At 39.7% G+C, this 26,929-nt stretch overlaps 1 protein-coding gene across 1 annotated transcript in view; it reads left to right on the forward strand.

The window, feature by feature from the left end:
- Positions 1-13,301: 13,301 nt before the first annotated feature.
- The window catches only part of SNAPC3 (small nuclear RNA activating complex polypeptide 3), a 44,093-nt gene continuing 30,465 nt past the window's right edge, over positions 13,302-26,929 (forward strand). The window contains exons 1-3 of the mRNA XM_060014766.1: positions 13,302-13,621; positions 14,293-14,370; positions 22,234-22,318. Coding sequence (XP_059870749.1) covers positions 13,302-13,621; positions 14,293-14,370; positions 22,234-22,318 — 483 coding nt within the window. The remainder of the gene's footprint in view (positions 13,622-14,292; positions 14,371-22,233; positions 22,319-26,929) is intronic.

Consider the following 26,929-nt stretch of genomic DNA (forward strand, 5'->3'; position numbering starts at 1 on the left):
TAATGGAAGACTATGCAACTTTAAAAAGACTGAGAAAGTTCTCTATTTACCAATATGAAAGATCTTTAAGATACAATGCTAATTCTGAAGAACCTAGGGGCAGGACAGGAATAAAGATGCAGATGTAGAGAATGGATTTGAGGACCCGGGGAGGGGGAAGGGTAAGCTGAGATGAAGTGAGAGATTGGCATGGACTTATATATACTACCCAATGTAAAATAGATAGCTGGTGGGAAGCAGCCACATAGCACAGGGAGATCAGCTCAGTGCTTTATGACCACCTAGAGGGGTGGGATAGGAAGGGTGGGAGAGGGAGTTGCAAGAGGGAGGAGATATGGGGATATATGTATATGTATAGCTGATTCACTTTGTTATACAGCAGAAACTAACACACCATTGTAAAGCAATAATACTCCAATAAAGATGTTAAAAGAAAAAAGATACAATGCTAAGTAAAAAAGCAATGTTTAGAACAATACTGCCCTTTGTTTTAAGTGGGGTAAAATGAGAATATATATATATATATATATATATATATATTCATACTTGTTCACATTTATATTAAAAAGCTGTACAAGTTATATACATCTGATAAAATTGGTTACCATGGCGTATGGGGCAGTAAGAACTGAAAAGCCAGTGAAAGAGGTGAGAGTGAGACTTTTCACTGAACATTTTCTAGTTTTGAACAAAGTGAAAATGTTATCTATTCAACAATGTAAACAGATTTTCAAAAAATACATTGCAAGCAAATACCAAAGTTAGACACAGGGCTCAGAAGACAACACAGTTTTTAAAAACTGCTCTATGAGTCAGCAACTGGCTGGCAAAAGAAAATAAGGGAAGAATGTTTTGCTTCACCTCCCTCTTATGTGGGTAGTAATATTCTAATAGCTAACTGTTGACAGCAATTACATAATGTGAGACCAGGCACCTTTAAAAACACAGACGTTAGAGGAAATTTTTGGCTTGTGTGAAACCAAAATGTTGTCAACAGGAAAACCTACCAGATAGATTTGGAAGCAGAACTTTTATGATGTGGGTGTAATTGTTCAATTTAAACAACATTCCTTCTGCCTTATTCCTGAAAGGAGGTGAAGGATTTTCATTTAAAACACTTTTGGCGGGGGAGGAAACAAATAAAAATGCATACCCTAAAGTCATCTTCCAGTTTTAAAAAAATCCACTGATATTTTTAACTTTAGGAGCCTCCCTCATGGAGGGTATAAGGTACAAGGCGGAAAAGTTCTGACTTACCTCAGGCAATGGGCCAGTGTATGTCGTTAGACAGGCCTTTTAAATTTTTTCCTTTCTTTCAAGACTCAATGCCCTCCTCTTTTAAAGAAGGAGAACAATAATCCTCCTTAGACATTCCATACCATCTGATTATTATAACATTTATTCAAACACTCAAAGGAAAGAAGGTATAATTAAGTAAAATCAGTGTCTCTCAAATTAGAGTGTCCTCTGACACATACCATTGCCTGAGAGTTCAGTCCTCAATGTAAGAGTTGCAAAATTTTTGTTTTCAATTCACCAAAGGATGACCAGATTTGAGGGGATTGGGTCATTCTACCAAAACTTAGAAGAACCTTGGTTTTTGTAGACCGCTCTTATTTCTGTCTACCCATGATTACGTTCCTTCCTTTGGAGTACTGTTCTCCCATCTACTTGCGAACTCTGTCAATCATAGTACCTAATCCCGTGGCCACAGGGTGATCTAGATCTAGCCAAACGTAACAGGTCATTTCTCTAGCCACAGCCACTGGTTGAAAGGAATGGGATACTATGTGGTGGGCACGTGCTCTAAGGTGGATTAATCATCCTCTTGGGTTGTTGCTATTTGGAACTGCGTGACAAGGAGCCTTAACTCTCAGATCACAAAAGCTGAAAGATATAAATATGGGACAGCAGGCAGCCATATAAATGATATATGCATATTACAAAATTTTTAAAAAGTCATTTTAGGTTGGGATTGTTGGCATTATGAGTGCTTAAAAAGTTTTTAGTTCTATGATTTTGATTTTCAATTTAAAAGAAAGGAAACAAACATAGGCCAATTAAACTTCTGAGGTGATCCAGGACAAGGTATAAAGTTTGGACAGAACAGTACAGATTGGAGTGGGAAAGCCTTCACAGAACTGAGTGATTTTAGTTGAGCCTTAAATGATCTGGATGAACAGAGGAAAATAGTGCAGGAAAAGAAGCAGGCTAGAAGGTCAACCTGATGGGGGCAAGAGTGAGTGAGTGTCAGGAGGCAGTTAAGCAGGTCAAAAAACATCGGAGTCATATGTGAGAGTCTTCAAACTAAGGGAGGAGAGGGGCCAGCACTGAGTTCAGGTTACGGGTTCTAGAAAAGGAGCCTCTTCTGGCGTGAGGTAGAGAAGTGGGGGAAGAGGGGGGCTGGAGTGAAGGAACCTGCTGGCAGACATAAATGCCCTGGACATAATGACATGCCTAACTGCCTTCTACCTATGTAAACAAACTCTGTATGGGCCGCCACACCTCCCAACAGCCATGACCATGGCCACACTGGTTAGACTGGAAGTGGACACAGGACAGGGCCATTTGAATGCTGACCAATGGCCTAGCACGGCCTGGTACGCAGGGCTTTTCCAAAACAGGAAAAACTGGGCCAGTCCTGTCCTCTTTCTGCCTCTAGCTTTTGCTCTCTCCCTCAAAAGATCTAGAGAGAAGTTTCTGGCAGCTCCATGAGCTGATCTGAAAGGTTATGAAGTAGACCCAGGCATAGGGTTGCCAGATAAAATAAAGAGTAGTTGAATTTGAATTTCAGATCCACAAAAACAACAAAACGTTTTTTCGTAAAAGTATATCCCAGATAGTGCATGGGGATATACTTATACTAAAAAGTTATTCATTCATTATGTATATCTGAAATTCAAATGTAAGTGGATGTCCCGTACTTTTCGTTTGCTAAATCTGGCAGCCTTATCAGGTGTCCTTATGCAGCACGCGAATATGAAGCATGTGGGGCAAAGCAGTACAGATCTCTTCTTTTCTGCCTTAAGGGAGAAGGCAGTCTGACTGTCTCTGGTGCTGCGAGACTCTGCCCCCATGCTGTAGGCGTGTCTCCTGCCCTCTCATTGCTGGAGCACGACTAAGCCATCAGAGAGCACTTACTGCTCCTTCCCGAGAAGCTTTGCTGCTCAGTCTCCCCTGACCAGATACAAACTGTATTATGAATGAGCTACAGATGTTCATCACCCAGGATTAGGCTTGTGATGGTGTTGGACTTTATTTTTTATTCTGCTAGACACCAGCAAATGCCTTCCAGACTAGGTCTTCAAAAGTAGGGAGTCTAATATAAATGTTCCCTCTCTTCAACCCCTCTCCACCTATGTAGCCTCTCTTTGAAGCCTCCAGCAAGGTGCCCCCATGCCTGCCCACTCCCTCAGTAAACCCCTGCCCTCCTTGGAGGAAGAGGACAGTCCTCCTCTCTGTCTTTTGCAGGGAGTTGCAAACTCGAGCACCTGAGAGGCTCTGCTTTGCTTAGTCACTGCTGACTCTGGAAGCACGAGGATAATCCCTAGTGTTTGTTGTGCTTGACATCTTTAGAAATGTTCCTAAAAAGCAGGGAACACTCTCCAAGGTGAGTAGTTTTTTTCTCAGCTACAGTGTCTAATCATATACAAGGAAAATGTGTGTGAAAATGGCATTAATTCGACAAGTTGCAAAAGCATAATTGTGTTGGAAGGAATTGCTTTTTTTCTTTTTCTCCCTGGGCCTAGCTTACATGACCAGAGGTGTACGTGGCTCTCTTTACCATCCTAGAAGGTGGTGCCAACTCTAATTAAATTCCTCTTTACCAGCTGCTCCCTTCTAACCTAGCTAGAAGGGGAGTTTCCCCGCACCGCAACTTAGCAGCCTACATAAGGGGCCAGTAAGAACTACCTGATAGAGAGGAAAGGAATGGAGGGGAAATGCACAATGGAAGCCAGAAAGCCGTGGAAGAAAATGTACTGTTGATTCCTGGTGTCAGATCTCATGAACACTTCAGTTTTTGGACTTCTATAAGACCTCTCTCTATTCTTATAGAAATAAGCAACATAGAGAACAGACTTGTGGTTGCCAAGGGGGTAGGGGAGGGATGGATTGGGAGTTTGGGATTAGCAGATGCAAACTATTATATATAGATTGGATAAACAACAAGGCCCTACTGTATAGCACAGAGAACTATATTCAATATCCTGTGATAGGGCTTCCCTGGTGGCGCAGTGGTTGAGAGTCCACCTGCCAATGCGGGGACACGGGTTCGTGCCCTGGTCCGGGAAGATCCCACATGCCGCGGAGCAGCTGGGCCCGTGAGCCATGGCCGCTGAGCCTGTGGGTCCGGAGCCCGTGCTCTGCAACGGGAGAGGCCACAACAGTGAGAGGCCCGCGTACAGCAAAAAAAAAAAAAAAAAAAAAATCCTGTGATAAACTATAATAGAAAAGAATACGAGAAAAGAATATACATATGTATAACTGAATCACTTTGCTGTACAGCAGAAATTAACACAACCTTGTAAAACAACTGTACTTCAATAAAATAAATTTTAAAGAGAAAGAAAGAAGCACGTCACCTTCATCTAAAAAAGGAGTCAGCAAACATTTTTTTACTATAATTACATATTTTTTTATTGAGGTATAATTGACATGTAACATTATGTTAGTTTCAGATGTACAACATAATGATTCAATATTTGTATGTATTGTGAAATGATCACACAGTCTAGTTAACATCCGTAAAGGGCCAGATAGCAAATATTTCAGGATTTTCAGGCCATTCAGTCTCTTGTAACTACTAAACTCTGCTGTTGTAATGCAAAACCAGTCATAAACAATGAGAAATTGAATAAACATGACTGTGTTCATGTAAATAAAACTTTATTTACAAAAATCAATGGTGATACCATTCTCCAATAAAAAGAACCATGGTGTCTTGGAGAAATGGCTGATTCTAGGCATTGGGCAGGGAGTATATGAGTCAGAAGCATCTTGTTGCCCCGGAAAGTGAGGAAGTGCTCAAAAAACAAGAGGACAGGGTGGATGTGAAAGGGACACAGGAGCCGATCTGAAATAGCTCTCAATAACCAAAGCTGGAACAATGTGAGCAATAAAATAAATAAGTAGCTTTAAAATGTAGGTTTTATTATTATTCATCTATGGTGAAGGCTAGCAGATCAAGAGATGACTGCCAGTGTAAAGATGGTTTGTTACTCACGGTTCCTAAGAGGGGGCATGCCACACAGCAGGGGGCCACAGGAGGAAGCACCAGGATTGATCAGGAGGCAGAGGGAGCAAGAGGGAAATGTGGGCAAGAGCCCTTATTGTAGTTTCTGCAGGAAGAAACAGGTGAGGCAAGGTAAGCAGGTTTAGGATTGGCTGATTTAAATAATTTCAGTGGTTCTGGGGCATAGGGGCTGCCTGTAGTTGGCTGGTACCTGGACCTGGCTAATTAGGGCAGAGGAATAGTAACCTTGAGAGTGAGAACCTGATAGAGGAGGTGGGGGGGCGGGGCGGGGTGCCCATTCTGGGTAGATTGGTTTGCATTTGAAAGGCACACTCAAAGGAGAATCCTTTACTATCTCTAGAAACTGGCTATCCCTGGGAGGGGCAGTCCCTCCAGGCTCAGCACGACCCCGATGTCAAAGCATCTGAAGCACGTGATTAATACTTAGTGATGGATGATAGTCCAAAACATAAAATAAATATCCATGAGTCCACACTGATATAAATAAAAGATTGAATAATTAAATAAGTGAAGGAGAAGAGACAAATCTCCCTTATAGGATTTCAAATAACTTATCAATATGTAACTACTCCCTGCTCCAGAAGATGAAACTTAATTCCCACTCCTTCCCCACTCCACACCCCCATGAGTATGAACTGTGCTTAGTGACTTGCTTCCAAGGAGTATGGAAAGAAAGAAACTTTACAGTGGAAAGATGCTTTCCTTCTGAGATAAGGGCAAAATCTAATATCAGAGAGTATTTCATTACCTGGTCCCACAGCTTCTAACCTTCAATCATTTTATACCATTTCCAGGATCTTTTCCTCTTACATCAGTGAATGTGTCTCATAGAGGTAATACGTGAACTTCAACAGATTTTTAAAAAGTATGCTTGGTTGCAGAATCTTAGGATGATACCAGCCTCACATCATGGGAGTCAGACAATGTCCTGGTTCAAGCCTCCCTCCAAAAAATGACAGCTTCTTCCACATCTCTCCATGTCCACAGTCCCTATCATCAAAAGGGACTAAAATGTTTTCTGATACTTCTTTTCTCTGATTCTATTATTTTCTACCAGTAGACCCTCTCAGTCTCTTTGTTAATCCAAGATTTTAAATACCTTCCAATAAATTTGGCATTGTTCTTGGAAAAAGCTAATTGCCTAATTTGTACTTATCAGTGGAACAGAGGTGGGGATGGTGGGAGAACAGCAAACAATAGAGGTATCTTAAAACAATTAGTTGGAGACAATTTAGAGAATTAAAAAAAAACCATTATGCAGGCTTTCCCTAGTGGCTCAGTGGTTAAGAATCCCCCTGCCAGTGCAGGGGACACGGGTTCAGTCCCTGGTCCGGGAAGATCCCACATGCCTTGGAGCAACTAAGCTTGTGCGCCACAACTACTGAGCCTGTGCTCTAGGGCCCATGAGCCACAACTACTGAGCCCTCGTGCCACAACTACTGAAGCCTGCGCCCCTAGAGCCTGTGCTCCGCAACAAGAGAAGCCACCACAATGAGAAGCCCATGCACCGCAACGAAGAGTAGCCCCTGCTTACCGCAGCTAGAGAAAACCCGCGCGCAGCACCAAAGACCCAACGCAGCCAAAAAAAAACAATGATTATTTTTAAAAATTCATTATGCAAATATATATCTATTAACAGTCATTCAGCTTTGAAAAGGATCATTGCTTAGAATTGAAGAGGACACTCAATTCAGGTTTTCCACCTCGGTTGTTAAAATTCCTTATAATTCATATCAGGCCTCTGAAAGGTTATAAATCTTACTTCTCACTAAATTGTTGTTATTATTCTACCAACTGCCTTTACGACTAAGGGTACTTCAGCTGTCTTTCCCGTCACACATTCCCTTTCCGTCCTTCTGCTACTCCTTTCTTTGGCAGAGATAAACTCCCACATGGTCCCCTGGCTTCAGGAAAGCAATCCTCCACATGAACATGTAATCTGTTGAAGCAGAGAATCCAGGAACAGCACAAAGCAAAAGATTTTCTCCTTTTGGTATCTTCAAGGTGTCCTCAACTGTGTTGTGGAAAGAGCTGGCTAGTTCTTATTTTCCTAAAGCCTCTCGGTGCCTAAGGGGTGAATGAGAATTGGGCATTTGGCCCTACCCCTCTCAGTAGAAGTACCAAAGAAGACGTGGCTGTAGCCGAAGCTGTTCCACAGTTGCTTTTGCAGGGCCTTTCTTTGAACCTTTTGGGAATGCCTGCCCCACAGAACCCGAAACTAAGAAAGATCCAGCACGCTGTAATTGCCACTTAAATTTAGGTATGCTCCCTGCTAATCATGGGTCAAATGTAAATGACTGAGCCCAGCCCAATTGAAAAATCAGTTGGTTTAGAATATGGCCACAGCAGTGTAGCTTTGGTAATTGATCAGTAGAGATTTATGCTTAGTCAAGATGATGGTTGGATTGCAAAAGAGTATTTGTAAATTTAGAGGCATCATTTCTATTTTTAGATAAAACTCATCAGTGCTTTGAAACACAAACAACGCTTAACCAAAAGAATCCTTTATATGTGTATGTGTCTGTGTGTGTGTATTTCACAGCGGTAAAAGCAAAGGAAAGAACAGACAAAACAGGACATAATCTTGATTATCCAGATTTTTCCCAAACAAGATGTCAGCACCTCAAGGCAAGAATGTTCCCCAAATGGTGTCCCACAATTGGAAATGCTATTCAACAAGATAGGATCAACAGAGAGTCAAAAGAAGATGACTAGGAGAAGGAAGTCACCATTCAATACGAGGAGCCTGACCAAGGTCACAGTTGAAAGGTGATTTCAGTGGGTGCAATAGCATTTAATACTCTCAGAATCAGTCATTTTTAGAAATATTGCTGTTCAAGTAGATGAATCTTCATGCATTTTTATTATCGAAACCAAGTCCCCCTAAAACCAAGTTCCCTTACTGAGTTTGTGATTAATCTCTCTATCCAAAACTTTATTCCCTTTCTTGTCCCCTCTGACCTCAATTCTGTGCCAACTGAACTCTAATCAACCAGAGTCAGATGACTAAAATTGCTGTTGTCGATAACATCATTAATGTACTAAAATTGCTATTATAGGATATCATCATTAATGTACAAACTCAGGTTGTTTCTCCAGGGCTGGATGAGCCCATCCTTGTCTCTTTTCATAGACCCTCCATTGCCTCTTAACTGGATTATTGCAAATGTTTCCTTAATTATTTCCCTACTTCTTGCCTCTCTGGCAAGGTCCCTTGTATAGATTTAACCTCTTTTTTTTTTTTTTTTGCGGTTCGCGGGCCTCTCACTGCTGTGGCCTCTCCCGTTGCGGAGCACGGGCTCCGGACGCGCAGGCTCAGCGGCCATGGCTCACGGGCCCAGCCGCTCCGCGGCATGTGGGATCTTCCCGGACCGGGTCACGATCCCATGTCCCCTGCATCGGCAGGCGGACTCTCAACCACTGCGCCACCAGGGAAGCCCCGATTTAACCTCTTAATACATGGCTGTATTCCCCTCACTCCATTAGTTATCTATTGCTGTGTAACAGGTTACCCCAAAATGTGGCAGCTTAAATATTTATTATCTCACACAATTTCTGTGGGTTAGGAATCTGGGAACAGATGAGTTAGTGTTGGCAGGAATGCAATTCTCTTAGGCTTGACTGGGCTGGAGGGTCTGCTTCCAAGGTGGTTCTCTCAACTACCTGACAGGTTAGTGCTGATCAACGGTAAGAGGCCTCTTCTCAGTTCCTCATTATATCAGCCTCTCCATAGTGACATCTGAGTGTCCTCATGACATGCAGCCAGCTTCCCCCAGGGTGAGTAATCCAAGAGAGTGCAAAAGAATAATTTTTAAATAGAGTTTTTAATTGGGGCCTGAGGACAGATAGTAATCAGCAAAATGACTGCCTGTAAGATTTTTCATTGCTGCATTAATTGTACAAGCAGAAGACTACAAACAGCCTAAATGTACTTCAAGGGAGAACTAGTTAAAGAAATTTGACAGATACAGTGGAAGAAATAGGATGCTCTTTATATTTATATAAAAGGATGTCTTAAGATATAACCTCACATGAAAAACATGAGGTATAGAATAGAGAACAGCATGTATTGTATGCAAAATATGTGTGTACATGCATACATATGTGTGTGTGCAATATGTATACATACATACATATATATTTATATAAAATACATGATTTCTCTGGAAAGATACACAAGAAATTGCTAACTGGAGGTTATGGTTGCCTCCAGAAATCTAGGAAGGGGCTGTACATGACTGGGGGAAAGATAGAAAGGGAGACTTTCACTGCATGATGTTTGTATCTTTTTGTTCTTCCACTTTTATTGAGATATAATTGACATACAGCACTGTATAAGTTTAAGGTGTACAGCATCATGATTACATACATCAATGAAGCGATTATCACAATAAGTTTAGGGAATATCCATCATCTTATATAGATACAAAGTAAAAGGAAAAGAAAAAAACTATTTTCTTTCTTGTGATGAGAACTCTTAGGATACACTCTCTTAACTTTCATATATAATATATAGCAGCAATAATTATGTTAATCATGTTGTACATTACATCCCTTGTACTCATTTATCTTATAACTGTAAGTTTCTACTTTTTGACCACTTTCATCCAGTCTCCCTCTCTCCACCCCTTGCCCCTGGTAACCACAGTCTGATCTCTTTTTCTACGAGTTTGTTTTTTGAAGTATCATTGACCTACAACACTATGTTAGTTCCTGGTGCACAACATAGCGATATGATATTTCTATACATTACACAATGATCACCATAAGTGTAGTTACCATCTCTCACCATACAAATATATTACATTGTTATTGACTATATTGGAATATAGTCAATAATAATACAGTTGATATTTCTACCTTTTGAATTATGTGCTTATTCAAAAATTATTTTAAAAAATCCAGACCAATTGTCCACTCAGAGGGAAAAAAGCCAAAGCCAGAGGAGAAGAATAAAATAAATGACTTTGCTGTAGGAAAGATTTAGACATCAGAGAGAACTAGATGGAAATACAACTTGGACGGTTACTATTGAAATGTGGGAAACATATGGTTTCAACCCCAAGTGAGACTCCCAGTTACCTGTAGTCTAATTCTGAGAAAGGAGGCCTTGGGGCAGTGGTAGAATTACTTTGGAAACCAAGACGAAAGAAGTTCACTTTTGGAATTACATAAATTGGGAGCTGGGTGAATTTTAGAGATACAGTAGATCAGAGATCACAAACAGGTAGGCCACTGGCCAGATGCCTATGTGTATTGTGTTTGGTTTGAATACTGTTTTTAAATGTTATATGAACTGTTAAAGGATAAACTGAGGCATGTTAAAATTTTTGACTCTCTTTGAGCAAAAATCAATTCAAATAGGGCAGCACCAAACAGAAAGTGGTTAGGAGAACTCCACTGACTGGAGCCTGGGGAGAGAATCTTATAGAGAAAAGGCAGAAGCAAAGCAATTATTGAATGGTTATAGCTTGAAGTCTAGTTGGCTGTTTGCGATTGGTTGTCCTTAGCATTTTGATTTTGTAACCTTGAGGCATTTACAGACTTAGACTTTGGTTTTCTGAGGCAGGTTGCCATTGAATTAGAGCCACCTCAATCTAATGGCCTCCTTGTTTAAGTAATTTAACAAAATTAATTGCCCACATTTGAAGATCAGGAGATTTCACTTTTGTTGTTGTTGTTGTTAAAAAGTTAAATATCTGACTTCTTTAGAAATGTTGGAAGCTCTGGTGGAGAAATCCTGCATTCCTACATGGCAGCCATGGTAGCTTTGTAGACAGAGGCTGGTACTCCCCAGTTTGCCACGGCTCCCCCCAGCAAGCCAGTTTTCATCACCTGATGAGCTCATGTAAGCGTGTCAAGTGAGGAAACTAATGCTCAGAGGCAAACTTTGAGAGCTCATGTCTCCCTATTCCTACTCTCCAATCAAGAGTCATAAGCTTGGTTTGTGCAACTACTCAGAATCCTGTCTCTAAATTAATGCCACGACCTCAACCCAGTGGTTGGTTCCAACATCCACAATTGGGAAACCTTTGTTTTTGTTTTTTTTCCTCCCTCAGGAATCATACAAAACTCACCCAGAATTACAAGGACTATATCTATCCTGGGATCTTAGAATCTTTCTATCTCTTCTCTGTTGTTGTCTGGTCCTAGTTCCAGGTCTAAAAATGCTCCCATTTTCTGCCAAACTTGCAACAGGGCCAGAAGCTTCCTTTGCCATGGCTGAAGAGGAGAAACTTCCTCTACACTCTTATATTGTCATTTGGGAACTGTGAATTAAACTGACAAAAGACAGATTAATGGGAGTTCACAGAAAAAGTTGACTCAAGGAGGCGGTTAGAATTTGGGCTTATGTACTATCTTAATGAGATAAGGGGAAGGGGAGCGCAGCACTTACGGGAAAACAAATGACTTCTTAATAGGGGAGGGGGAGAAAGGGCACTTATTGGAAAACAAATGACTTTCAGGAAAGATAAATAGGTCTTTAGGAGAACAGATGGGAGATACAGCTTTGTGACAATGTGTAAGTGTGATGCCCACTTCTAGTCAATCTTCTCTAGTTGTGGGAGGGGATTTATGACAATTGAGTTCTTTGGGGAGGCTCCACATTTAGGAAGATAATGGAGTTCAGGAAAAAAAGCCAATTCTCAAATGCCTTCAGCTCAAAATAATTTTTATGCTGCAGTGGTTATTCTGGACCTCTTTAGACTTATTCCAAAGAGTGGCCGCTGACGCTAAGACTCAAAGGAGTTCCGCTGGTGCCGACCACTAACCCTTCTTTCCCCCCTGATCCCTGCGATCCACACATCTAAAGATGCTGTTCTGAAATGCCACACCTCATAGTGAACCACCTTCCCTTGCTGTGTTCTTTCTGGTCCTGCCCCTTCCCACTGCTTCTCAGGAACCATTGTGGTCTCCACTCCTGAAGACAATGTTACTCAATCTCCAGATACATGTTAGAGTTCTTACATCTGAAACATGACTTCATTCTCTGGAGTGAGAGCTCCCCTGTTAAGGGATTTAGAGCAAGGTTTACAGGCACTGTGAAGACTAATTGTCTTCAGGTTGTGAGAATTCAACTCAAACTATCTAAAGATAAAAGAAATTACTGGCTTACATAATGGCAAGTCTAGGGGAGAAGATGGCCTCAGCCCCACTATTCCAAGTCACTGTGACTTCTCTGTTTTCTGCCTTTGCTTATTTAAACTCTTGGCTTTTTTCCTTCGAACCCTTCCACAGTCTGACACAAGCTATGTCTAAGGGCACATCCTCAGGTCCTCAGATTGGAGGGAGAGTTTCTTAGTTTACAGATAAAATCCCAGAGTTCCGACCTTGCTTCTATTTCCTAGCAGTTAACTCCTTCCTCAACAGCAAGAGTGGGATGATAATACCTGCCTGGAAAAGCTGTTGTGATTTTTAAAAATATACGTTAGGGATAATACTGTACAGCGTCTGATACACAGTAGGCGCTCAATAAACATTATTCTGCGCGTGTATATACGTGTATATATATACACGTATATACATGGGGCCGTTGAGGAGGTTCTAAACGAACCGGACCTGGAAGGCCAGTCATGCCCCGGGTCTCAGCCTTCGACCCTCAAGTCTCTCAGGCTTTGGGTCAGTGAGGCAGCAGCGCAGCTCTCGAACCCTGGAGTCAAGGAGAAGTTCCGCACCTCAGGGCCGAGAGGAAAACAACGAGGGGGACCAAGGGGCGTGCCAAAACCGCCCTATCCCGCATAGAGCGATGCTGCGTAACCGAGCGGGCTGAGAACTACCCCAGACAAGCTGCGGTGAAAAGAGAGCCGCAGCCACTCTCCTGTGAGCCGAGACTAGAGAACAATGAGTTCAAGCCCTGCACGCGGAGGCTCGGGGTGCCACGCCCGGAGGCGGGCCCAACTCGCGGCCTGACGGGAAACGTAGTGTCTAAAGCTGTGCCAGTGCAGCTCAGTTGCTCGCCGGCCCGGGCTCCGCGCAACTACAAGTCCCAGCAAGCCCCGCGAGGCCTTGATCAGCCGCTTTTCGCCGGGAAGGGAGAGGGGCGAACATGGCTGAAGGCAGCAGGGGCGGCTCAACGTGCGGCGGCGGGGAGGGCGGCAGGCAGAACCCGGTTCCCAGCAGTGGCGGCTGCAACTTCCCAGAGTACGAGCTTCCTGAGTCGAATACGCGCGTTTTCCATGTGGCCGCTTTCGGGGAGTTGTGGCTTGGCCGGCTGCGCGGGGAAGGGGACTTGTCGCTGAAGGAGCCGCCGGCACCGGCGCTGCCCGGGGGCCGAGGGGTTGCAGACTCCGGCCGGGAGGATGAGGCCGTGGCCCGGGATCTGGGCTGCAGCCTGGAAGCGGCAGCCGAGCTGAGGGCGGTGTGCGGGTGAGTGCGGGGCCGAGGGGCTCTTGCGGCTTGGAGTCAACCCGGGTGCAGCCTTGCTCCTGCGCGCCCCTGGGCCTCATCATGGGGGCGGGCCTGTGGTTTACTCCCCGGGGTAGAAGGGCCGCCCTATCAAAGCTTTCCCGGAACAACGGGAGAAGTCCCGTGATGGGAATGCACAATTTCTGCTAGTGGGATTGAAGGGACGAGAGAGCCGCATGAAAGATTAATTTTTCTATTCACTAGTTTTTAAAGTGCTTATTAATGTAGGAAAGCAATCAGAGTAACAGCGACGTGTATGTCTTTGACAAGACACTTTGACGACGGAGGAACCTTAGTTTATGATGAGGCTGGAAGGATATTTAACCACAGCAGTGTCAAAACCTTGATTATCTCTGGTCTCTTTTGGGGACCTCCTGGGTATACTGTTATTGAGATATTCCTCAAAGTGATTTATTTTAAATGAAAATATTAAAATAACAATCTATTTCTCCATTTAACAGTATTGGCCGCCTTCAACCAGGCGTATATCCCTTTCTTTATAGAATATTGGCACAGAATTCGCCTTTAATTCTGGTTATCTGATTGCTTAATTATTCAGTGATGTATTTAGGACACAACTCCTGCTTGCTAAGGACAGGATGTGGTGATTACTTTGTTTGTTTTTGTTTTAGTCTTGATAAACTGAAGTGCCTTGAGGAAGGGGAGGATCCAGAAGTCATCCCAGAAAATACTGACCTAGTGACTTTGGGGTATGGAGGACTTTGCTTTTGTTACTTATTTAAATATTTTTTTCAACATTATATTATTCGAAAGTTGAGAGTATGGTATTGTTATCCCACCTCCTAAATTCAACCATTGTTGACATGTGGCCGTATTGGCTTTAGCTGTATGTGTTTGAGATACCTCGTGTGTGTCTTTTTCTATGGCTGAACTGTTCAGTAAGTTGCAGACATCATGATAATTTACCGCTAAGTACATCAGCGTATAGCTTCTAAAAGTATGATCCTATTACTTAATCAGAGTGGTATTATTATACCTAAGAAAATTAACAGTAACAGCATTATCTCTAATATCCAGTCCATATTCAAATTTGTGTTTATTTTTAAGTGTTTACAATGGTACAGTTAATCTGCTTAGATTTTGGGGTGGCAAGCTAAATACTCTTGATAGTGTGGTAAAGGACTCGTTTTTGAAAATTTTCTGTCAGATCCATACTTCTGTAAAATAGGATAAAAATGAATTACTAGAAAAATGAAATGAAAAGGCAAACATAATAAAACTCCAAGTTTTTTATCATTAAATTCAACAGTAATATTACTGTCATATAGGTGTGAACATTTCTAAATGCTTACTCTCATTGTCTGTACTGATTGGATTACAAATAGCTCATAGATCAATTCCGGTCTGCCAACCACATTTTGAGAAAGGCCGCTCTATGATAATACTATTATAGAGAAACTGCATGTAATAGTGAAATTTGTAATTTCCAGTTTGTAGCCCGTTTACTTTGCATCAGCTATGTTGTCATACTTTATCCTGCAGGCGTTTCGACCCTACCTTATTGTTGGCTTATTTTTGTAATTGCCGAATCTGTTTCTCTTATCCCTGTTGCTAACACTTACATTAGCAACACTTGGAGCACTATAAAAGGTTCCTGTCTTTCCTAGGTCCTGTGTTTTCTCCTGACTTATCCATCCTGCTATCACCTAAGCATGCTCATTTGCTGAGAAATCGTCAATGGCTCAACCTCTCCTCTATGGGCAAATTTCAGAATTTTTTACTTAGACATTTGAAACCTTCCACATAGCCCAAATCTGCCTTTCTTGACTTGTTTTCAACCATTTTCTCTTTCAGTGCCTCAGGATGCACATGGCCCCTCTCCCAACTGAACCCTAACCTAACCAGTCTTTGAGTCCCTAACATTCATTTCCACATCTCTACAACCCATCTATCTCCCTTTGGAAATAGACACACTTGTGATGTCTAGAATTCTTCTAACACTTCTAAAGTCCTTGAAGGTTCATTGAGAGTCCAAGCTCCATCATCTGTGAATTGCGCTTAAGCCTGTCGGACTGCTTTACTCCATTTGGTACCCTTTAACTATTGTTGATTGATTATTTGGATTTTTTTCTAAAATGCACATCTGATTGTCTCACTCTCTTACATAAAATCTTTCAGTCGTTCTTAGGCATAGTCCTGAGTTCTTAAATGGATCACAAGGTTCTCTATAGAATGGATCTTGCTGGTCTTTTCGGCCCTACATCGCTGCAGTGCTCCAGCCATGTTACACTGTTTTTCAGTTCCTAGAATGTGCTCTCTCATCCTAGGCCTTTGCCTAGAACACTCACACTTCCTTATCCCCCGGTCTGGCTGACTTCCACTCATCTTTCAAGTTTTAGCTGAAGGACTAAGGACTCCATCTAGCTCCCCTTTTATGCTCGTGTAGCTGGCGATACTTCTCTAATTGAAATACTCTTCATACTTATACTGTACTTATTTAATTTTCTGTTTTCTAGCTAGACTTAAAAGTTCCATAAGCTGTGTCTGTCACACCCACTGCCATGTCCCTCATTCCTAGAATTTTGGCATATAATAATAGGGAGTCAGTAGATACTTGTAGAATGAGTGGAATAAATGAAACTTGCATAAACCTAAGGAAGCGATTTTTTAGAGATTGGCTAAAAGAAGAAAGTTGATATTTATAAAGCAGACTTTTTTTTTCTATAGTTAATTACATGCTAATTGGCTTATAATGATGTTATTGAGCTATGTGAAATAGTAATTTTCAGACTGCTTTACACAGTGCTTCCCCTGGCTATTTTCTGTTACTAGATCAACTGGATCTCATTGGTTGTCTTCTAGTCCCTTCCATAGGAAATGTGAGTAGAATTATATGTATAATCTAATGTAAAAGGAGTTAGTGCAGCATTCCTTAGCTGGGATTATTTTGATGTACTTTAAAACTATTATATTTAAAATAAGACTAATCTTAATCTTAACAGTACCACAAGTGAATTAGGCTTGTGCCAAAAGCCAAAAATCTGTCTCTCTCTGCTTTCTCTTTCACTAAACCTGCCTTTCTTTTCCCTACCAATAACTTAAAAACGTAAAGTAAAAACAAAACCTAAGTACATGATCCCTTTATTGTGGCATAAAATACATTTCTAGCACTTCTTTTCTCCAAAGATTAAGCAACATTGTTTTTAGTACAATAGCTTATAGATAGAATATTTAAGAATATAATCTAAGAAAAATTTCCAGAATGGGGAAGAAAACCTGAACAAATTAAAAGGGCTCACTGGTTACCTGGGAAAATTAACTCAGAATTATCAACTCTGAGATGTATCCTAGTAAAACAATTATATTTCAGAGAGAAAATGGGTAACAAGGGGCATTAAAAAATATATAAATGCAAAGGTAACCACTGGAACAAAAATGCAAATACCAAACTTCCCTCTGCAATTTCTAAAAAAGTAGACAAGCAGAAAGACATGTCTCATAATGAAAAAAACAGCTAATATAACAAAATACATACAATTAGAAAATGTAATAGAATTGAGGCCAAAGGCATCAGTTTTTCTACAGTCTCATAAAAGGGTTTAGATTAGGCTCACAAAACAAAAACCTTGCAGAGACAACAGACACATCTAAAATAAAGTAATTCAGAGAGATTAAAAATAAATGGTGGGACAAAAGTATACCAGATAAATGGAAAGAAAAATTGAGCAGATGTAATGGTCCTGATAACAGACTAATAAAATTCAAATCCCCAAACATTAAATATGACAAAGGACACATTTTAGTGCTAAAGGCCACAAACCACAGTTAAGATAGAATACTTATATATACCCCAAAGAATATAGCAGCCAACTTTATAAAACAAAACTATAGGGGATACAAGGAAACATAGCTAGAAACACACTAACAATAGGGCACTTTAATATACCAATCTCAGCACAAGACAGATCAACTGGCTAAAAAAAGTGAGGAGGTAAGAGCCCTAAACAACATAATCAGTAGGGTATGTCTTATGGAGATACATATATATACATAAAATTTATAACCCTGTGTTAGAGACTGTGTGGCACATTCACAAAAGTTGGTTATATATTAGGTCACAGAGGAAACATCATAACATCCATTGAGTAGAAATAAAACAAACAGCACTCTCTGATCACAACATAATAAAACTAGAATTTACTAACAAAAACAAAAATCAGGCCATTCTAACATGGAACTGTTCTAACAGGGCTACTGTTACAACATGGTAAAATATATATACCTTAGTTGTAAAGCTAGTATCTTATTTAATAAGGAAGCAGTACATATATTTCTGCTAAGATCTGGAATAAGCAAGCATGCCTAGTATCTCACTGCTTTGCAGCATTGTATTACAGGATTAGCCATGCAGTTTGACAAGAGGAATCAATTAGAAGCATAAGGGTAGATAAAGAAGAAAAACTAGCTCTATTTGTGAATGATTTAATGGTATTACCTGGAAAAGAAATCAATGCTAAAACAGACAAAAACCAAAAAAGAATTTAGTGTAAGAGCAGGATACAAAATTGATAAATAAAAAAAATGGCCTTCGTAGATACAAACAGTAAACAATTAGAGGACATAATGGAGGAAAATCCCATTTACAATAGTCAAAAAGGTTAAATACTTAAGAATAAATTTAACAAGAAATGTGTAAAACTGAGGTAAGGGAAAATTTTAAACCCTCCTGAAAGACTCAGAAAAAATCTTGAAAACATTGAAAGATATCCTCTGTTCTTGAATAGGAACACTAAGCATTATAATGTTGTTAGTTGTTTCTAAGTTAATTTACAGATTAAGTGCAATCCCAGTAAAAATGCTAAAAGTATTGGTTATTTTATGGAGTTAGACAGTTGATAATAAAGTTCATATGGAATATATTCAAGAGTAACTAGGAAAAAACTGGGTGAGGAGGAGAAAATTGTGAGTGCCTGGTAATTTTACCATATATTAAAATATACTACAAAGCCTTTATAATTAAAACAGTGGGTACTAGCTCATGAATAGACAGATAGACCAGTGGAATAGAAGAGAAAGTCCAGTTAGATTCAAATGCATATGGAAATTTAGTATGACGCTATACACAAGAATAAACTCCAGAGGGAGTGGGATCAAAATGTAGAAAATGAAACATGCCTACCTTGGTGTAGTGAAAGGCTTTCTAACTATGATTTAAATCCAGAGGTAATAAAAGGAAAAGATTGATAAAATGGACTACATATAAAAATTTAAAATTTGCATGACAAAAAACACCATAAACAAAGTCAAAAGACAGCTGCCAGACTTGGAGAAAATATAACATATACACAAAGAGCTGGTAACCCAAATATATAATACCTTAAAAGTTGAGGGACAAAGACCAAAAACCCAAAGGGAAAATGGGGAAAAGATATGAACCAATAACTCACACACAAAAAAGATATAAAAATAACTCACAAACATGAAGAAATGTTCATGCAGATTCATTATTAGAGAAATGCAAGTTAAAGTGACAGATACCTTTTTTCTCCTATCAGACTGGCACAAATTTTAAAATATACATTCTTTTGATGAGGCTGAGGGAAGCAGGCATTTTCAGACATTCCTGATGGAAACGTAAATTGATAGCAGCCCTCCTCTAGGGAGATTTGGTAATGCCCAACGCAAAATTACATAGGCACTTAGCAGTCCCACTTCTAGCAATCTCTACTGAAGATATACCTCCAACAATATGAAAATTTATTATGCATAAGGTTATTCGTTGCAGCATTGTTTGTAATAGCAAATATTTGAAATATCCTAAATATACATACATAGGAGAGTGTTGAAGAAATTATAGGACATCCACACAGTGCAGTATTGTGTAGCTGTGCTAAAGGATAAGGAAGGATGAACCAATAGATTTCTAGGAAATACTGTTACGTGACAAAAGCAAAGCCCAGAAGCATACGTTACCCTTCTTGTAAAAACGAAGTTTCATTGGGTATCAGTTTATTGGCTCTCATCTAAAAGTGTACCCTTTTTGCCTGCTCTGTAAAAATGAGTCTCAGCTCTTTAAATATTTTTCCTTTCCCAACTGGCACAGTATTAAGCTTTGTCAGTAAAGGGCACAGGAGAGACTTTGCATGAGGAAGGAGTTCTGCTTCTTGGTGCCATGTGCTGGCTCAGCAGGGTCCTGCAGCACACACAGCTTCCCCAGCATCCAGCTCCCGCAGTACCCGGCAGTCAGTAGCACAGAGCTTTCCCTGCTGCTCCACTCCCCTTGAAACCTCCCTGGAAAAGCTTTTCCTGTCACCCTTGAGGGCAGATTTCCAGCAGGTTCCACTGATGCACCCTAGCAACTTATCTGCCATTCAGCGAGTCACAGCCATTCCCTCTCCAATAAGGTCTGGCTGTCAGTCCTGGGGGAAGAAAAGGGAGCCTTCCTTGGGTATTCTTTCTTAGCGCAAGGAGTAGGGTTCCTTGTATGCTATTCCTTTGTTCTCTAGCGTTCTCTACTTCTTACTTGCCAGTCTCTCATTACTCCAGTCCTCTGTTAAAAGTTAATAATTCTTTAGATTAAACTTTGTTCAAATTACTGTTTAGTTTTTTTCTCCTAATTGAACTCAGACTGACACAAAAAGGAATATAAGAAAATACATAGGTATCTGTGTGTTTGAACAAAAGAAATGGAGAGGGTAAACCAGAACCGTAGAGATTGGTGGCCTGCGGTGGGTGGGTAGGACAGGGGTGGAAAGAAAGGAGGAAATAGGTACAGGTTAGTGGTCGGGACCAAGAGGGAATGATACTTTTCTGAATATGTATACCTTTTATAACTCTTAGAATCATAGTAGTGTTTCCCATATCTTTTACACAACCCAAAAGTAATCAGACAATTAAAACCAGCCAAGATGTAGGGGAAGACCCAAAATAGAATGTGAAACTAACAAATGAGTCTAATTGTGTTACAAATGAATAGCATCACAACACTGAAGAGAATTAGTAAGAAAGATCTAATCTGATTCTGTATAAAAGTGTACTTGGATTCAGTGTTGTAAGGCTGAAGACAAAAAGAACTATTAATTTTTAGTGTTTTTCACAGGGGTGTAGGTTAGCAATTCTGAAACCATGTTTTTTAAAGAACTGAATGTGTAAGTGAATATAGATAAAGGGAGCTGGGTTTCTTGTGGAGAAAAGTTATAAACAAGGAAAGGCTGAAGGCTAAAATGAATCCTGATTTTAGTTTGGGATTAGAAGTATTAGTATAAACTCAATGGCTTTAAAAATATATAACAGAGTATTGGGTTAAATAAACTACATTATTGAAGTTAAAAAATATATAAACAGAAAAATACAGAAACACAGATATTTGTACATGTGTGGTTTAGTATATATATGTATGTTTCGTACCTCTCTCTGCTGAGAGTCCTGGAAGCAGTGACTGCAGTAACAATGAGAACACCTCATGCTCAGGTACAGGTGTCTAAACCTCTCTCCAGTAGAGGAACTAGGGCTCCTAGAAGTGGTTGATTCCAGGGCTGAGACACGAAAATACAGGGTGAGCCTTGAGCATCTTCTGTGGTGCCAGAAAGCAAGGAAATACTTAACAAGAAAAAAAAAAAAAGATGGCTTGTTGAAAGAACAGAGCCAAATTGAAGGAGCTCCTAGTGGCCAAAACTAGAATAATTTGAGCAACAGAATAACAGTAGTATTAGATTTTAACCTGTAGAATAAAGTAAATATTTATGAGTTCATACTAAAAATATAAATAACCAAATAAATAAATAGGAAGAAAGAGGCAGGTCTTCCTCATAATACCAAAGAATAAATGTTAAAGGAGGAAAATAGAGAATCACTGTTAGGTATAAACCACAGTAATAAGTGTTGTAGATAAAATCTACTGGTGAGTGCTAAAATTCCTGGATGAAAGTTTGAGGAGAAACAAGATTTGCATAGTCTCAAAGTATCTCCCTGCAAACACTTATCAGGGACAAAGGAAAAGAAAATATCTTTCTAGTGTAGGAACCTGGCAGACAGGAGCTTAACCAAGGTAAATATCTACAGGAATAAGACATACTAATATTAACATTATGAACGTCAGGATGATACAGTGAGAAGGAAAACATCATTCTTGAGGTATTCTTGTCAAAAGTTTATAAGCTTACTCCAATTATGAGGCAACAGCAATTAAACCCAAATTGAAGGACTTTCTATAAAAACACTGATAAGGGCTTTTTGAAAGTGTCAAGCTCATGAAAGACAGAGACTGAGGAACTGTAGAAGACTGGAGGGGAAAGGAGAAATAAGAAATGCAATGTGGTGTCTGAATAGGATCCTGGGACAAAAAAGGCACTAAAGTTAAAAATTTGTGAAATTCAAAAAAGTTCTTTAGTTAATAATACTGTATTAATGTTAATTTCCTGGTCTTGATAATTGTTCTATGAATATGTAAGATGTTAACAGGGAAAGCCAGGTAAGAGATGTAAGGGAATTCTTTGTACTATTTTTTCAGCCTTTCTTTAAGTCTAAAATTAGTTCAGAATAAAAAGCTAAATATTAAAGATATTTTTGAAGCCCCAGTAAAGAATGTTGAAGTTTGATTTTTCTTGTAACAGGGTTAGAAAGAGACTTCTGGAACACCGGGAAGAAACCATAACGATAGACCGGGTCTGCAGACAAGAAACATTTGCTTATGAGATGGTAAAAAGTCTTATCTTTTCCACCTCTTCCCATGAAACAAACTCTCATTGATGTTAGTGATGACTGTATGGGGGCTTTATATTGGATGTGCTTAGTTGGAAACAAATTAGAGAAACTTCACTGGGACTGGGAACTAGTAGGAGAAAAAGACCGATAAAATTCAAGTGATGGGGAATTCCCTGACAGTCCAATGGTTAGGACTCCACTTTCACTGCCAAGGGCGCAGAATCGATCCCTGGTCAGGGAACTAAGATCTTGCAAGCCATGCAGTGCAGCCAAAAAAAAAAAAAAAGAAAGAAAAGAAATTCAAGTGATGGCACATTTTCCTGTCAGATCTTGGCCTTTATTTTTGCTTTTACTTTGGTCTTGCCCTCTGTATTAGGCTAATTTCATGCCTTTCACCACCCTCTTTCTGATATTTTTGTTCTGCTCCTGATTTTGGTTTAACTATATTCTTTTCTAATCCATTATTTCTTAGCTAAAACCCTCAGAATAATTTAAGATGGTGAATAATGAGGAATTAAGTGTTAGTAGACATGATAGGTTCATTCAGTACATGTTCTTGACAACTTATTACGAGCCAAATGCTGTTTTAGGCACTTAATAGTGCAGAAGGGCACCTGTTTTCTCTCTCACTCATTTTTATAATTGTGGTAAATTTTATATAACATAAAATTTAACATTTTAACCATTTTAAATGCTCATTTAAGTGGCATTAAGTACATTCACAATGCTGTGTAAGCATCACCACTATTTTCTGAACTTTTTCATCATCCCAAACAGAAATTCTATACCCATTAACACCAACTCCCCATTCTCTCTTCCCCCAGCCCCTGGTAACCTCTGTTCTACTTTCCATTTCTGTGGATTTGCCTATTATAAATATTTCATATAAGTAGAATCATGCAGTATTTGTTCTTTTGTATCTGGCCTATTTTACTTACTATAATGTTTAAATGGTTCCTCCATGCTGTAGCATGCATGAGAACTTCATTCCTTTTCATGGCTGAGTAATATTCCATTGTATGGATATACCACATTTTGTTTATTCATTCATCTGTTGTTGGACATTTGGGTAATTGCTGCCTTTTGGCTATCGTAAATAATGCTATAATGAACATTAGTGTTCAAGTATCTGTTTGAGTCCATTTTAAGCTCTTTTCAGTATATACCAAGGAGTGGAATTGCTTGGTCATATGGTAATTCTAGGTTTAACATTTTGAGGAACTACGAAACTGTTTTCCACAGGGGTTGAATTATTTTATATTCCCACCAGCAATGCAGGAGTGTTTCAGTTTCTCCACATTCTTGTCAACATTTGTTATTTTCTAGGCTTCGATAATAGCCATATTAATGGGTGTGAAGTGGTATTCATTATGGTTTTGATTTACATTTCCCTAATGATTATTGATGTTGGACATCTTTTCATGTGCTTTTGGCCATTCGTATATTTTCTTTGGAGAAAGTTCTATTAAAGTCCTTTGAGTCCTTTGCCAGTATTTAAATTGGCTTGTTTGTCTCTTTGTTTTTGAGTTGTGAGTTCTTTGTATGTTCTGGATATTAGATGCTTACCATATGTATAACTTTAAAATATTTTTTTCCATTCTGTGGATTGTCTTTTTACTCTCTTGATAGAGTCCTTTGATGTACAAAAGTTTTAAAATTGGATAAAATACAATTTATCTGTTCTTTTTCTTTCGTTATTTGTGCTTTTGGTGTTATACTTAAGAAACAATCGCCAAATCCAACGTCATGAAGATTTTTTATTTTACCCTGTTTTCTATAAGAGTTTTATAGTTTTAGCTCTTAAGTTGTTGATCCATTTTTGGTTAATTTTTATGTATGGTATAGGGTAAAGGTCCAACTTCATTCTTCTGCATGGGGTTATTCAGTTTTCCCAGCACAAAAGACTGTCCTTTCCCTATTGAGTGGTTTTGGTACCTTTGTTAAAAGTCAGTTGACCAAATAAGGTTTATTTCTGAGTTCTCTATTCTATTTCACTGGTCTGTATGTCTGTCCATATCCTGGTACCACATTGTTTTGATTACTGTGGCTTTGCGGTCAGTTTTGAAATTTGGAAATGTTAGTCTTCCAGTTTTGTTCTTTTTCAGAATTGTTTTCATTATTCATGGTCCCTTGAAATTCCATACAAATTTTAGGATGAGTTTTTCTATTTCTGTAATAAGAACAAAAAAAGCATTGAGGTTTTGATAGGTGTTGCATCAAATCTTTATATTGTTTTGGGTAGCATTGTTATCTTAACGATATTGTCTTCCAGTCCATGAACAAAAGATGTTTTCCAGTTTGTTTAGGTTGTGTTTAATTTTGTTTGGCAACATTTTGTAGTTTTTTTGTATGTACAAGTCTTTCATCTCCTTTGTTACATTGTTTATTAAGTATTTTATTTTTTTCCTTGCTACTTTTTTTTTTTTGCAGTATGCGGGCCTCTCACTGTTGTGGCCTCTCCCATTGCGGGGCACAGGCTCCGGATGCGCAGGCTCAGCAGCCATGGCTCACAGGCCTAGCCGATCCGCGGCATGTGGGATCTTCCTGGACTGGGCCACGAACCCGTGTCCCCTGCATCGGCAGGCGAACTCTCAACCACTGCGCCACCAGGGAAGCCCTTCCTTGCTATTTTAAATGGAATTGTTTTCTTAATATTCTTTTCAAATTGTTCATTGCTATTGTATAGAAATACAACTGATTATTTTTTTTTTTTTGTGGTACGCGGGCCTCTCACTGTTGTGGCCTCTCCCGTTGCGGAGCACAGGCTCCGGACGCGCAGGCTCAGCGGCCATGGCTCACGGGCCTAGCCGCTCCGTGGCATGTGGGATCTTCCCGGACCGAGGCACAAACCTGTGTCCCCTGCATTGGCAGGTGGACTCTCAACCACTGCGCCACCAGGGAAGCCCAATACAACTGATATTTGTGTTGGTTTTATATCCTGCAACTTTGCTAAATTTATTAGCTCTAACAGGATTTTTGTGTGTGTGTGAGTTCTTTAGGATTTTTTTACATCGAAGATCATGCATGTCATCGGCAGAGAAAACTTTATTCTTTTCCAATTTGGTTGCTCACTTGACCTATTTTCCTTCCTTCCTCCATCCCTCCCTCCATCCCTTCCTCCCTCCCTCCCTTCCTTCCTTCCTTTTCCCTCTAATTTCTCTGGCTAGAATTTCTCTAGTACTTTGTTGAATAGAAGTGGCAGAAGTGTACATCCTTATCAATCTTTAACTATTGAGTATTAGTTTAGCTGTGGGTTTTCCATATATGACATTTATCATATGGAGTAAGTTCCCTTCGATTCCTATTTATTTAATTGTTTTTATCATTATTTAATGTTTTAAGAAAGGGTATTATTTAATGTTTTAAAAAATTATTTAACATTATTTAATGTTTTAAGAAAGGGTATTGGATTTTGTCAAATGTTTTTTCTGCATCAATTGAGATGATGTGTTTTTTTCCATCATTCTATTAGTGTGGTATATTGCATTGATTTGCATTTGTTGAACTACCCTTGCATCCTGAGGATGAATCCCCCTTGGTTGTGATATGTGATCCCTTTTATATGCTGTTGGACTTCTTTTGCTAGTATTTTGTTGAGAATTTTTATATTTATACTTATAAGGGATGTTGGCCTGTAGTTTTCTCATAGTGTCTTTGTCTGACTTTGGTATCAGAGTATGCTGATCTCATAGAATGAATTAGGAAGTATTCTCTCCTCTTCAGATTTTTTGGAGGACTTCGGGAAGTATTGATAAATTCACCAGTGAAGCCATCTGGTCCTGGGCTTTTCTTTGTTAGGAGGTTTTTAATTTCTGATTTAATTTTCTTACTTGTTACAGGTCTATTCATATTTTCCCTTTCTTCTTGAGTTAGTTTTGATTATTTCCTTCCTTCTGCTAGCTTTGGGTTTAGTTTTCTTTTTCTGGTTCCTCAGGCTTATTGATTTGAGATTGTTCTTTTCTAATGTAGATGTTTAGAGCTGTAAGTTTCCCTCTTTGTACTCCTTTTGCTGCATCCCTGTAAGTTTCTCATGTTGTGTTTTTGTTTCATTTGTTTCAAAGTATTTTGTAATTTCCCTTGTGATTTCTTTCTTGACCCATTGCTTGTTTAAAAGCATGCTGTTTAATTTCTACATGGAAATTTTTCAGTTTTCCTCCTGTTACTGATTTCTACTTTCATTCCCTTGTGATCAAAAATGATACTCTTTAAAAAAATTTATTTATTTATTTTTGGCTGCATTGGGTCTTCGTTGCTGCATGCGGGCTTTCTCTAGTTGCGGCGAGCTGGGGCTACTCTTTGTTGCGGCGTGCAGGCTTTTCGTTATGGTGGCTTCTCTTGTTGCAGAGCACAGTCTCTAGGCCCTTGGGCTTCAGTAGTTGTGGCACATGGGCTCAGTAGTTGTGGCTTGCAGGCTCTAGGGCTCAGGCTCAGTAGTTGTGGCGCATGGGCTTTGTTGCTCCATGGCATGTGGGATCTTCCTGGACCAGGGCTCGAACCTGTGTCCCCTGCATTGGCAGGTGGATTCTTATCCACTGTGCCACCAGGGAGGTCCCAGAAATGATACTTTTAATGATTTTAATTTTTTAAATTTATTAAGACTTGGTG

This window comes from Delphinus delphis, chromosome 6 (assembly GCF_949987515.2).
Source record: "Delphinus delphis chromosome 6, mDelDel1.2, whole genome shotgun sequence".
NCBI lineage: Eukaryota > Metazoa > Chordata > Mammalia > Artiodactyla > Delphinidae > Delphinus > Delphinus delphis.